Source organism: Triticum dicoccoides, chromosome 5A (assembly GCF_002162155.2).
Source record: "Triticum dicoccoides isolate Atlit2015 ecotype Zavitan chromosome 5A, WEW_v2.0, whole genome shotgun sequence".
Lineage (NCBI taxonomy): Eukaryota > Viridiplantae > Streptophyta > Magnoliopsida > Poales > Poaceae > Triticum > Triticum dicoccoides.
In genome coordinates, this window is record NC_041388.1 from 703,792,989 (window position 1) to 703,806,194 (window position 13,206).

A 13,206-nucleotide genomic window follows, 5' to 3' on the forward strand; every position below is an offset into this window, starting at 1 on the left:
GGGACGGCGGCGCCGGCGAGGGGAAGCGGAGGTCTCGGCGGCATGGGCACCGACGATGGTCTGGCGTCGGAGGGACCCAGACAGACGGGACGACGTCGCTCACTGTTGAGATTGACCGTGCGTGTCCACGGTGTTCCAAACGAACAAGTTTGCTACTATGAAATTTTGATTTTCTTTCTTTTATATAATCATCATCACAAGATAGCATCGTACACGCGTCTAATTCTTACTTTTTCCCCTTCTTTCTGAAGCACTTTTTAAACTACCGCTCGTGCACAAAACGTCTGTTGTAGGCCGGAGCCATTGAGTTTTAAGTTTGACGAGCCACCACAGACAAGAGTGAATACCACAGTATAGATAGAGGCGCCTATCAGGGCCAATTCTTTTGTCAGTTTAAAAAATAAGCCGCCTCCTCCTCAACTTTTTCTATAAGCCGTCACTCTTATACATTGGGGTTTCTAAACTAGTTATGAGATACCTAATTCAAAAGCCTCAATAAGTTTTTGGTGCAACTTATTTTTTAAGTCGGGGAGGGGCAGTTTATTTTTTAAGCCGCCCAAAAAAACTGGCCTCAACGTTTATTGAAGATACAATAAATCGAATAAATACGTCATTCACTAAAATAGTAATCTGCATTGATGAGACGCTAAATCGAGGATCCTAGGGTTTATTTTCTGGTGGACTAGCGTTACAACCACCCTCCTAACAACGTTTCTAGTCAAAGCCCTAAAATTTAGTCCGTCAAATGCCCATCAAACCTTAATGCCTCAATTTTGACGAGTTAAATAAAAATGGTTCGTAGCCGAACTTCTAAAACTTAACTCTATTTTTTTTTTGCCAATTCTTCTATGTTTTGATTTACATACTCCATTTCCACTACATATTTTTACGCATACTAAAACCAAACTTGATAATTAAGATTCACACAATTCATGAGCATTACAATTAAAAGTTTACAAATTTAATTATTCAATTTCAAGCACACCAAAGGGTCCAAGTAATAATCCAAATAAAGAGCATGATAGAAGGCGCATCAATCAAGTGCTATGAAGTGCCCACAAGTGCTCAACAAGATTATCTTGGAGATGAGTGTATGAACTTCTCAGCTCTCGATACTTCAATGCATTACGAGAGATCTATGCATCCTATTTGATTGTCTTCCGGCTCGGCATGAGCCCCAATGGAGATGTATCAAAAGTTCTCTAGCATGTCTCTCTCATTCTCAATGTTCATGTTGTGCAAGATGATGCAATATGTCATTATTTGCCATAGAATCTATGGCTTCCAATACTCGGCAGGCCACGAATAACGACAAAGCACTTTTGAAGCACACCAAAACTCTCTCGACATCCTTTCTTATGGACTCTTGATGCATTGCAAAGTGGGATCTCTTGTTGCCTTGAGGACGCTATATTGTTCACAAATATGGACCATGGAGGATAGATACCATCTAAAAGATAGTAGCCCATTCTGTACTGACAGCCATTGACAACATAATTGTAAGGAGGAGCATCTCCGACAACAAGCCTTGCGAACCATGGTGATCTAGAAAAGCACATTCAGGTCATTCTGAGAGCCAGGCCATCCTGATGCAACTGCCCTTTGTACTGACGACTGACGTTTCCACCCTGCAGGACAATGCTTCCGTGTCCAGTGTATGCAATCAATTGATCCAAGCATCCCTGTCCATCTCACTCAAACCCAAAAGTCTCTTAGTGTCTTTGTCATTGGGTGCTCCTCAAGTACTCCTGTTCATAGATCTCAATGCAGGCTTATATGTATCTTCGAATTTCCTCTAGGATTGAATCTTACCAATGCATACATAGTCATCAATGGCATCGGCCGAACACCCATAAGCAAGCACTCGAACAACCGTGACACACTTTGTCAATGGGCTTGCACTTATCTCTCCTGATGCACTTCTCCTAAGTGTAAACAATGATCATGCTCCTCTACAACTTTTGCAATGGTGAGAAGGGACTTCTATGCATCCAAAATCACCGACAAAAATACTTCTATAGATAAGTTGAATTGGGTGCAAAGTAATCCTTCATAAGCTCGGCATGGCCTTCTACTCTATCCCGATTGATGCACAAGTGACCAGGCTGTGATCCTAGTCTTGTTCACTGGAAGTATCATGACAAGGACCATCTTGAAGAGTTAAATTGGTTGAGGGTTCAGCTAGGTGCGACTTAACTCCTCAAAAGAGAATATTTTGAGTTCATCACTTCTGAGGGTTTGGCTAGAGATGCTCTAACCATCCAATCATTTGGTTGGTTCTCTTTTGTTGAAACATTCTCTTTGATTCATACTTTCTAGATAAATGCTGCTTTGGAAATAGTTAGTAACTTTAAACTTATAGAGTCGGTTGGGATAAAACACAAATTTTCAATCCTTGAAATTGACTATTTGTGTGACGTGTTCTGGGGGAGGACAAGCATAGGTACATCTTTTTTCCCAGTTACAAAAGAGACAAAAAACTACATGTCAATCTTACCATCGCATCAATTCAACACAACCTCAATTTTTTTGTTGGGCCATTGCAAGTACGTGCATACCAAAAATACACAAAGACATCAGTCCATCACTGATATTATACATATACATATACATTCTACGAAAAGAATTCACCCAGCTGTCAAAGAGGTCATATCTTCTTCTTTTATTCGCTCTATGGATGGTCCATTTGAGCTCATCTTTAAATTTGGCCCTGCATCTATATAAGCTTGGCTGAATATTTTGAAGATGAAATCATTCCTTACTAGCCAAATTGAGCAACAGACTATGATGATGATTTCCATAAAAAAATGGCACCTGAAGTTGCAACTTGAGATGATTAATATACCCCTGCATGTTCTCCAATTGGGACAGATGTATTTCGAACAAATTTGAGCAAACTATCGTGACCACACATGACACATGAATAATCAAGAATGAAGAAAATTTTCCTCTGAAGTAACTCTCTGGTGTCAGTCGGTCGTGAAACAATAGCCCAAAAATACGTGTGCTTCATTTGACAACAAGAGGCCCATATCCAGTTGATAGCATGTGAAGGGGTTGGTGTCCAAGCAATAACTTGTAAGATTTAGAGACAAAAAACCCCCAGAAGATTGGCTAGTGGGCTGCCAATTGTCTTCCTCTTAGCATTGTCGAAAGATGAACAAAGTTATGGCCCATATCGCCAAATTGAAGGAAAGCTTCTTCGGATAATGGCAGGTAGAATAGATCAAAAAGATCTTGATGATCAAGAACCTTTCTGACAGATATCTTCATTTTTATATATGCGAAAAGGTGTGGCTAGAAGTTTTTTGACATGTCATTTTGCCACTTCCAAGATAGTTTTCATGTGATGTGCAACAACATTAGATCAATGTATCAACACCAAAGTGATAAACACGCCACTGACTAGTTGACCCGACATTAATGTGCAAAGCCCATCGGTGGTGCGATGTAGACTTTTCACTAACTTTTAGTCACCGATAGGGGTCACATGCTCATTAGTGGAGGAGTTTTACGCACCCCGGTATTTAGGTAATCTGAAGTACTCCCTCCGTTCCTAAATAATTGTCTTTCTAGAAATTTCAATAAGTGACTACATACGGAGCAAAATGAATGAATCTACACTCTAAAACATGTCTACATACATTCGTATGTTGTAGTCCATTTGAGATGGCTAGAAAGACAATTATTTGGAAACGAAGGGAGTAGTGTCTAAGCGATTCGATGAACATTACTGGGGCACAATGACCGCCAACACTTTAACAAGCAAAACAACCTGTACTAGAAGCTACCAATAAAGTACTTTGGCTCGATTCCCCTATCATGTTCCCACATCAGAGTTAACTTAGAGCTGACACATAGAGACACGAGACAAACGAAGGACTCACAAAAGATTTAGTTGACTCTCCACCTAAATTTTAATCGTCGACGAGCAACATACCCATCAGAGGAGATTTTTGTCCGTCTGTGGTCTCTAGTATTGTCCAAGGACCGATGAACATTGTTGGGGGGCACAATGACCGCCGATGCTTTAGCAAGCAAGATAACATGTACTAGAAGCTACCAGTCAAGTAGGTTTTCTTTGGCTCTATTCTCCTATTACATTCTCGCATTAGAGATAACTCGGAGCTTAAAGCATTATTTTCTGAGTTTACTTAATATCATAGATATCCATATATAAATAGTTTAAGTTTAGAGCATGCGGGACAGCTGGTTGTCACATGTGCACGCGCGATGCAGAGGTCGAGGGTCATCGGTCATCCTCTTTTTCGGAAAAAATACATGTACACGTCTAGATGCAGAGGTTGAAGGTCATCCTTCTTTTCAAAAAAACATATGCACGCGCGTACCACCCATACACCACAAACAAAAGGACTCATCAAAACATAAGAGTATTTAACACATGAATATGGCCAAGAGGCCATTTTTTAACAAGGATAACTCCCGACATCTACATCGATTAATGCACACAGCCGGCTAATTAATTAAGCAAGGCAGTTCTTCTTGGCTCTTGCTTCCATGAGATCATCGACGAGACGACGCAGATCACGGTGGGAGGAGCCCCCTTCCGCAACGGCGGCACGACACTTGGCGGCGAGGTCCATCACCCTGCTCCTCGCCGCGTCCCCTGCCCCTCCAGGGAGCATGAACGCCGTCACGGCACGTGCCACGTCTCCGGCGGGGACCACCTCGTGCTCCTCATGCCTGGTGCTCCGCAGGCCGGCGCCGCACGGCCACAAGCGCTCCCCAATGCCCAGCACCTCCGTCACCAACCTCTCGGTGATGAACTGCTCGAACACCATGGGCCACGTCAGCACTGGCACCCCCGCCATCACCGTCTCCAGGACGGAGTTCCACCCACAGTGCGTCACGAACGCGCCAACCGCCGGGTGCCCCAGTATCGCCGTCTGCGGGGCCCACGCCGTGACGAGGAGCCCTCGGTCTCCCACACGCTCGGACCACCCCTCCGGCGGTGTCCAGTTCCCGGCGTCCCTCACCACCCACAGGAACGGCTTCCCGGCGGCCTCCAGCCCGAGAGCGAGCTGGCGCAGCTGAGCGTCGGAGACGTGGGTCAGGCTGCCGAAGCACAGGTACACCACCGAACGGCCCGGCTTCGAGTCCAGCCAGCCGATGCACGGTGGCTGTTGGTCGTCCACGCCGCCGGCCGGGGAATGGGATGGTGAGGACGACGAGAAGAGAGGGCCCACGAAGTAGGCGCGCTTCGCGTAGCCACGGAGCATGTACATCTCGCAGTACTGCCGCTCCAGCTCTAACGAGGTGTTCATGGCCTGGCAGAAGCAGTCCTCCACCGGAACAATCTTGCTGATCATGGAGTACCGACCACGGCCCCTCAGGAACTCCGGCAGCTCGGCCCTGGGTACCCGGATACTAGGGCCCGGAAACTGGGGGACCGTGGCGACGTCCACATCACCATTGTCGACGTCCTCCCGCTCGAGGTGGTGCAGGGCGAGCGTCGGGAAGGCGCCGATGGCGCTGAAGGCGACGCACGGCACGCCGAGCTCGCCGGCGACGCGGACGTTCCAGGCGAAGTGCACGTCGGTGACGACCGCGTCCGGAGACTGCGCCCTGGCGAGAGCCTCCTGCGCCGGGCGCGTCAGATGCTCGCTCAGGGCAGCGGCGTCGATGCGCCACGCGTCGGCCTCCGTGGCCCTGCTGAGGTTCTCCACGCCCTCCGGGAGTCCGTCCACGGCCGGGAACGGGTAGGTGGCTATCTTGACATGCTCGGGCTGCCCACGTCTCCGGAGCAAGGACTGGACGACCGGGACGTTGGCCGGCGTGACGGCGACGGTGGCCTCCACTGCAGGTCCAGCGGCGACGAGGCGGACGGCGAGGTCAGTGAAGGGCTCGATGTGGCTGGTGGCGAAGAAGGGGAAGATGAGGACGCGCAGCATCGTCTTCTTGCTGCTGGTGGTAGCACTAGCAGCAGCAGCGGCGGCAGAGGCCATTTCTTCTCCTCAGTCCTCACGTGGGGGTGGTAGGCTGGGTTTCTTCATTCAGCTGAGCACCACACAATCACAATCACCACCGACGGCCCGACGCTATCTATCCGAACCGAACGGAGGGAGCCAAGTTATCACGTTCATCTTTTTCTTCCGATCTAAGATGTAGAACCGCATGCTAGTCCAACTTGTCGAGGCTAATTATTGATGACACGCCAACGTCAACAACCATCCATAACTAAGAGCATCTCCAACACGCGCATAAAGGTTTCACGCGCTAAAATAGTTTTAGCACGTCACTGTAGCACTTTTAACATGCCGGACCCAACATTGATTTAACATATGCCCAAAAAATACGCGCCAAAAAAAACATGTAGTGCAAATTGTGAAGCTGTCAGGACCCCGAACCTAAGCCACACCGACCAGCAGGTAACACATCATATCACTTTGCGGCCTCACGCACGGTATTCCCACGGGTGACACCTTACCTGGCCCGTGACCGTTTGCGCATTTTGGCTCACGTATATGATAGTGTCGCTAGCATTCATATGACAGAGAACCCAGACTGACATGACTAGTCGTGAACCCAAAGTGACGCTAACTTACGGGGACATGTATACATGAACCAGCATCGAACATATCGGTCATCAGCGTGTGAATCTGGGCTGTAGCAACTGGGCCAACAGGACTCCGGGAACCCGGGCTGTAGCAGGCTAGCAGGACTCCGGAAGTCACCGCGTGACATTTCCCCGAAGGGACAGACACATGAACGAAGTGGATCACATGCCGGCCAGTAGTAACGCGGAGGAAAGGGGTTCAACTACCGCAGTATGTAACAGTTGAATCATTGTTGTCCTAATGCAGTAAAAGAGAGCAGGAGCGAGAGAATGGGATTATATCAGAATGAACAAGGGGGTTTTGCTTGCCTGGCACTTCCGAAGATAGTATATCTCTTCATCAGTGTCATCGAACTCATCGCCGGAACAACATCTACTGAAGGGGGACAAATACCGGCAATAGAGAGGAAACACAATCAATGCAATGCAACAATATGATGCATGAATGTGACATGGCAATATGCTGTTGATTGAGCTAATGCAACTAGCAACCATATTAAATGAAGTTGTTTTGAACCCTAGGTTCAAATTCAAACTCCATAAGTTAATATTCAAATGCCATTCACTTAGTTTGTCCTAAACAATGATGCTAACTTGCTCAAATATGCATGAAAATGCCATAAACAGATTCCTTGAATTTTTCTGATAATTTTTCATATATAACTTATTTCATTTGTAGTTATGGTTGAATTTCTATGAATTTTAGAAGTTTAAGCCTTTTTCTGGATTTTTTGATTAAATAGAATTAAACTAATTCCAGAAAAGGATTTACTACGCCAGCATTGCGTCATGCTTGCGTCAGCAAGTCAACAGCGCCGGCCAGGTCAAACCTGACCAGTGGGTCCCACTGGTCAGTCGCACAGTGCCGGCTCGAGCCACAGACACGTGGGGTCGGTCAGGGCCACATCAGCAATATCAACACTGACGCGTGGGGCCACAGTAATTATTTAAAACTAAACATGTTTTAAACTACGGTTAGTTAGGGCGTGGGGCCCATGTGTAAGGGGGTCAGGGGGTTAATTAGTGGGTGATTAGCCCTAACTAGGTGGCCACGTCAGCGCACCGGCGGTTAGCCGTCGGCGACCAAACAGGGCGGCGGAGGTGCTCGGGATTCGCCGTCCGGCGACCGTTCGACTCGCGGATTGGCCCTATGGGCTGCTGGACGTGCACCGCATCCAACGGAGTATGCAACTGGGCGAGAGGAGGCCGGAAACGACGACTGCAATGACGGCTGGCGGCGGCCGGAGTTCGGCTTAGCACGGGCGAGGTGCTGCACTTGTCTGTCGAGCGAGCTGAGCGACGGGGAGGACTCCTAGAAGTTCCAGGAGCATGCTGGTGCCACTGGACCGAGCGGAGATACTCAGGAGTATGGAGTTCGGCGGCCATGGCGGCGGCCGGAGCCCGGGGCTCGCGGGGACGACGGCTAACGGACGAGAACAGAGGGGGAAGCAAGGGGGGAAGGAGCAGGAGCTCACAATGGTCCAGAAGAGCAGCTCAGGAGCCTCGGGGAGGCAACGAGGCAAGCGTGGGGTCACCGGCGATCTTGGCGGCTGGATGTCGAAGAAGGGATCGATGGCGTCGTCTTGAGGCTCGTCTTCTCAAGTTCGTTGGTGGAGGTGATCACCAGTGCGAGGAGGCGGAGCCGTTGGACTCTCTAGCCGGGCGAAACGACGACGGTGGCTGCGGTGGTAGTGGACGGCGACGGCGGGCGCGACCGGTCCGGGCGGGAGAGAGGAAGCAGAGGAGAGGAGGGCCACGCGGAAGAGTGAGAGGGATCGGGGGGGGGGTGCGTGTTGATACGTCTCCAACGTATCTATAATTTTTGATTGCTCCATACTATATTATCTACTGTTTTGGACATTATTGGGCTTTATTATCCACTTTTATATTATTTTTGGGACTAACCTATTAACCGGAGGCCCAGCCCAGAATTGCTGGTTTTTGCCTGTTTTAGGGTTTCGAAGAAAAATAATATCAAACGGAGTCCAAACGGAATGAAACCTTCGGGAACATGATTTTCTTAACGAACAAGACCCGGGAGACTTGGACCCTACGTCAAGACACAAAATAGGAGGCCACGAGGTAGGGGGCGCGCCTACCCCCCAGGCGCGCCCTCCACCCTCGTGGGCCCCCTGTTGCTCCACCGACGTACTCCTTCCTCCTATATATACCTATGTACCCCCAAATGATCAGATACGGAGCCAAAACCCTAATTCCACCGCCGCAACTTTCTGTATACACGAGATCCCATCTTGGGGCCTGTTCCGGAGCTCCGCCGGAGGGGGCATCGATCACAGAGGCCTTCTACATCAACACCATACCCCCTCCGATGAAGTGTGAGTAGTTCACCTCAGACCTACGGGTCCATAATTAGTAGCTAGATGGCTTCTTCTCTCTTTTTGGATCTCAATACAATGTTCTCCCCCTCTCTTGTGGAGATCTATTCGATGTAATCTTCTTTTTGCGGTGTGTTTGTTGAGACTGATGAATTGTGGGTTTATGATCAAGATTATCTATGAACAATATTTGAATCTTCTCTGAATTCTTTTATGTATGATTGGTTATCTTTGCAAGTCTCTTCGAATTATCAGTTTGGTTTGGCCTACTACATTGATCTTTCTTGCAATGGGAGAAGTGCTTAGCTTTGGGTTCAATCTTGCGGTGTCCTTTCCCAGTGACAGTAGGGGCAGCAAGGCACGTATTGTATTGTTGCCATCGAGGATAACAAGATGTTTTTTTTATCATATTGCATGAATTTATCCCTCTACATCATGTCATCTTGCTTAAGGCGTTACTCTGTTTTCATGAACTTAATACTCTAGATGCATGCTGGATAGCGGTCGATGAGTGGAGTAATAGTAGTAGATGCAGGCAGGAGTCGGTCTACTTGTCTCGGACGTGATGTCTATATACATGATCATACCTAGATATTATCATAACTATGCTCAATTCTGTCAATTGCTCAGCAGTAATTCGTTCACCCACCGTAAAATACTTATGCTCTTGAGAGAAGCCACTAGTGAAACCTATGGCCCGCGGGTCTATCTTCATCATATTAATCTTCCAATACTTAGTTATTTCCTTTTCTTTTTTTACTTTGCTTTTATTTTACTTTGCATCTTTATCATAAAAATACCAAAAATATTATCTTATCATATCTATCAGATCTCACTCTCGTAAGTGACCGTGAAGGGATTGACAACCCCTTATCGTGTTGGTTGCGAGGAGTTATTTGTTTTGTGCAGGTACGAGGGACTCGCGCGCAGCCTCCTACTGGATTGATACCTTGGTTCTCAAAAACTAAGGGAAATACTTACGCTACTTTGCTGCATCATTCTTTCCTCTTCAAGGAAATCCAATGCAGTGCTCAAGAGGTAGCAAGAAGATTTCTGGCGCCGTTGCCGGGGAGGTTCGCGCAAGTCAAGATTTGACTCCCGACAACGAGCCATTTCTGGCGCCGTTGCCGGAGAGTCTACGCAAAAGTCAACATACCAAGTACCCATCACAACCCTTATCTCCCGCATTACATTATTTGCCATTTGCCTCTCGTTTTCCTCTCCCCCATTTCACCCTTGCCGTTTTATCCGCCCCTCTCTTTCTCTATCCTCCCTCTCTTTTCCGTTCGCTTCTTTTCCGTTTGCTTGTCGTTATGGCTAGTCCCTTTTCTTCTCCGTTGTCTCCCGAGAATGAAGTTCTAAATTTTAAGCAAAGGGAGGGAGAAAATCTAAAATACGCTTGGTATAGAATTTGCAATGCTCAAAATAGATCTACCAGGAAGCAATCCACTTCCATTCTTCTTCGCAATTTTTATGTAGGCGCTACTCCTTGGTACAAATATATCCTTGATACCATTACCGGAGGGAACTTCTTGGGTAGCCATACTTTTGATTCTTATAATGCTATGATATATTTGTTTGGCTTACCACCTCTTTTGGTTAATGGAACTATGTTAACTTTGGAGCATGTAATGCAAAGACTTGAAATTATTGAAAATAAGGTTGCTACTGTAGAGTTAATTGAAAATTTGGATAAAAAGATCCACAACCGAATCACTCAATATGGATATAAAGTAGGAGTCACTTTGAAAAATATTAAAGAAAAGGAACCTATAGTTAATGAGAAAATAAATCAGGATTCCACTAGAATCGATAAACTTGAGGGTATTATTACCAACTTGGGAACCACTTTTTCTTCCGTAAAGAATACTCCAAGTCCTCCTACTAAAATTGCCAAGCTTATGTATGTTCCTAAAAATAAGGGTGAATCCTCTAGCAAGGAAACTGCGGATCTCAAATCTATAAGTATTCATCCCAATCTTTTTGCTATCATTAAGGAACCATTTGTTACAAATGAACTTTTCGATCTTGTGCCCAAAAGTTTTATAATCAATAAAAAGAAAGAAATTTCTAAGGATAATATATTTCTCATTGAAGAATTGCCTACCAAAGATGGCAATACCTAGATCTATCCTTGCTTTTTATGCCTAGCTAGGGGCGTTAAACGATAGCGCTTGTTGGGAGGCAACCCAATTTTATTTTTGTTCCTTGCTTTTTTCTCCTGTTTAGTAATAAATAATTTACCTAGCCTCTCTTTTGGTTGTGTTTTTTATGTTTAATTAGTGTTTGTGCCAAGTAGAACCGTTGGGAAGACTTGGGGAAAGTCTTGTTACCTTTCTGTAAACAAACAGAAACTTTAGCGCTGACGAGAACTGCTGCCATTTTTATTTGAAAAGTGATATTTAGTTAATTCATTTTTAAGATGATTAATAGATAAATTACTCACTTCCAGCAATTTATTTTAGAATTTTTGGTGTTCCAGATCTTGCGCTAGCTACAGATTACTACAGACTGTTCTGTTTTTGACAGATTCTGTTTTTCGTGTGTTGTTTGCTTATTTTGATGAATCTATGGCTAGTAAAATAGTTTATAAACCATAGAGAAGTTGTAATATAGTAGGTTTAACACCAATATAAATAAAGAATAAGTTCATTACAGTACCTTGAAGTGGTCTTTTGTTTTCTTCCGCTAACGGAGCTCACGAGATTTTCTACTTTAAGTTTTGTGTTGTGAAGTTTTCAAGTTTCGGGTAAATATTTGATGGATTATGGAACAAGGAGTGGCAAGAGCCTAAGCTTGGGGATGCCCATGGCACCCCCAAGATAATCTAAGGACACCTAAAAGCCAAAGCTTGGGGATGCCCCGGAAGGCATCCCCTCTTTCGTCTACTTCTATCGGTAACTTTACTTGGAGCTATATTTTTATTCACCACATGATATGTGTTTTTCTTGGAGCATATTGTATGATTTGAGTCTTTGATTTTTAGTTTACCATAATCATCCTTTCTGTACACACCTTTTGAGAGAGCCATACATTATTTGGAATTTGTTAGAATACTCTATGTGCTTCGCTTATATCATTTGAGTTATATAGTTTTGCTCTAGTACTTCACTTATATTTTTTAGAGCACGATGGTGGAATTGTTTTATAGAAACTATTGCTATCTCATGCTTCAGTTAGATTATTTTTAGAGTCTTAAATAGCATGGTAATTTGCTTAAATAATCCTAATATGCTTGGTATTCAATAATAGTAAAAACTTTCTTATGAGTGTGTTGAATGCTATGAGAAGTTTGATGCTTGATAATTGTTTTGAGATATGAAAATGGTGATATTAAAGTTGTGCTAGTTGAGTAGTTGTGAATTTGAAAAATACTTGTGTTAAAGTTTGTGATTCCCGTAGCATGCACGTATGGTGAACCGTTATGTGATGAAGTCGGAGCATGATTTATTTTTTTATTGTCTTCCTTATGAGTGGCGGTCGGGGACGAGCGATGGTCTTTTCCTACCAATCTATCCCCCTAGGAGCATGTGTGTAATACTTTGCTTTGATAACTTGTAGATTTTTGCAATAAGTATATGAGTTCTTTATGACTAATGTTGAGTCCATGGATTATACACACTTTTTTCCTTCCACCATTGCTAGCCTCTCTAATACCGCGCACCTTTCGCCGGTATCATACACCCACCATATACCTTCCTCAAAACAGCCACCATACTTACCTATTATGGCATTTCCATAGCCATTCCGAGATATATTGCCATGCAACTTTCCACCGTTCCGTTTATTATGACACACTCCATCATTGTCATATTGCTTAGCATGATCATGTAGTTGATATCGTATTTGTGGCAAAGCCACCATTCATAATTCTTTCATACATGTCACTCTTGATTCATTGCATATCCCGGTACACCGCCAGAGGCATTCATATAGTGACATATTTTGTTCTAAGTATCGAGTTGTAATTGTTGAGTTGTAAGAAAATAAAAGTGTGATGATCATCATTATTAGAGTATTGTCCCAGTGAGGAAAGGATGATGGAGACTATGATTACCCCACAAGTCGGGATGAGACTACGGACGAAAAATAAAAAAGAAAGAAAGAAAAGAGGTCATAAAAAAAGAGAAAATGCCTAAATAAAAAAAATGAGAGAAAAAGAGAGAAGGGACAATGTTACTTTCCTTTACCACACTTGTGCTTCAAAGTAGCACCATGATATTCATGATAGAGAGTCTCTCATTTCGTCACTTTCATATACTAGTGGGAATTTTTCATTATAGAACTTGGCTT

General features: G+C 44.9%; 1 protein-coding gene across 1 annotated transcript; it reads right to left on the reverse strand.

Annotated features, from left to right (window-relative positions):
* Positions 1-4,296: 4,296 nt before the first annotated feature.
* LOC119304326 (UDP-glycosyltransferase 73C4-like) lies at positions 4,297-6,098 on the reverse strand. The gene has a single exon (XM_037581503.1). It carries the CDS (start codon positions 5,964-5,966, stop codon positions 4,485-4,487), a length of 1,482 nt encoding a protein of 493 aa, XP_037437400.1. The 5' UTR covers positions 5,967-6,098; the 3' UTR covers positions 4,297-4,484.
* Between the last annotated feature and the right edge of the window lie 7,108 nt (positions 6,099-13,206).

What these genes read in the sequence shown, in the direction of transcription:
- LOC119304326 (XM_037581503.1), bottom strand. Translation starts at nt 5,966, where the DNA reads ATGGCCTCTGCCGCCGCTGCTGCTGCTAGTGCTACCACCAGCAGCAAG.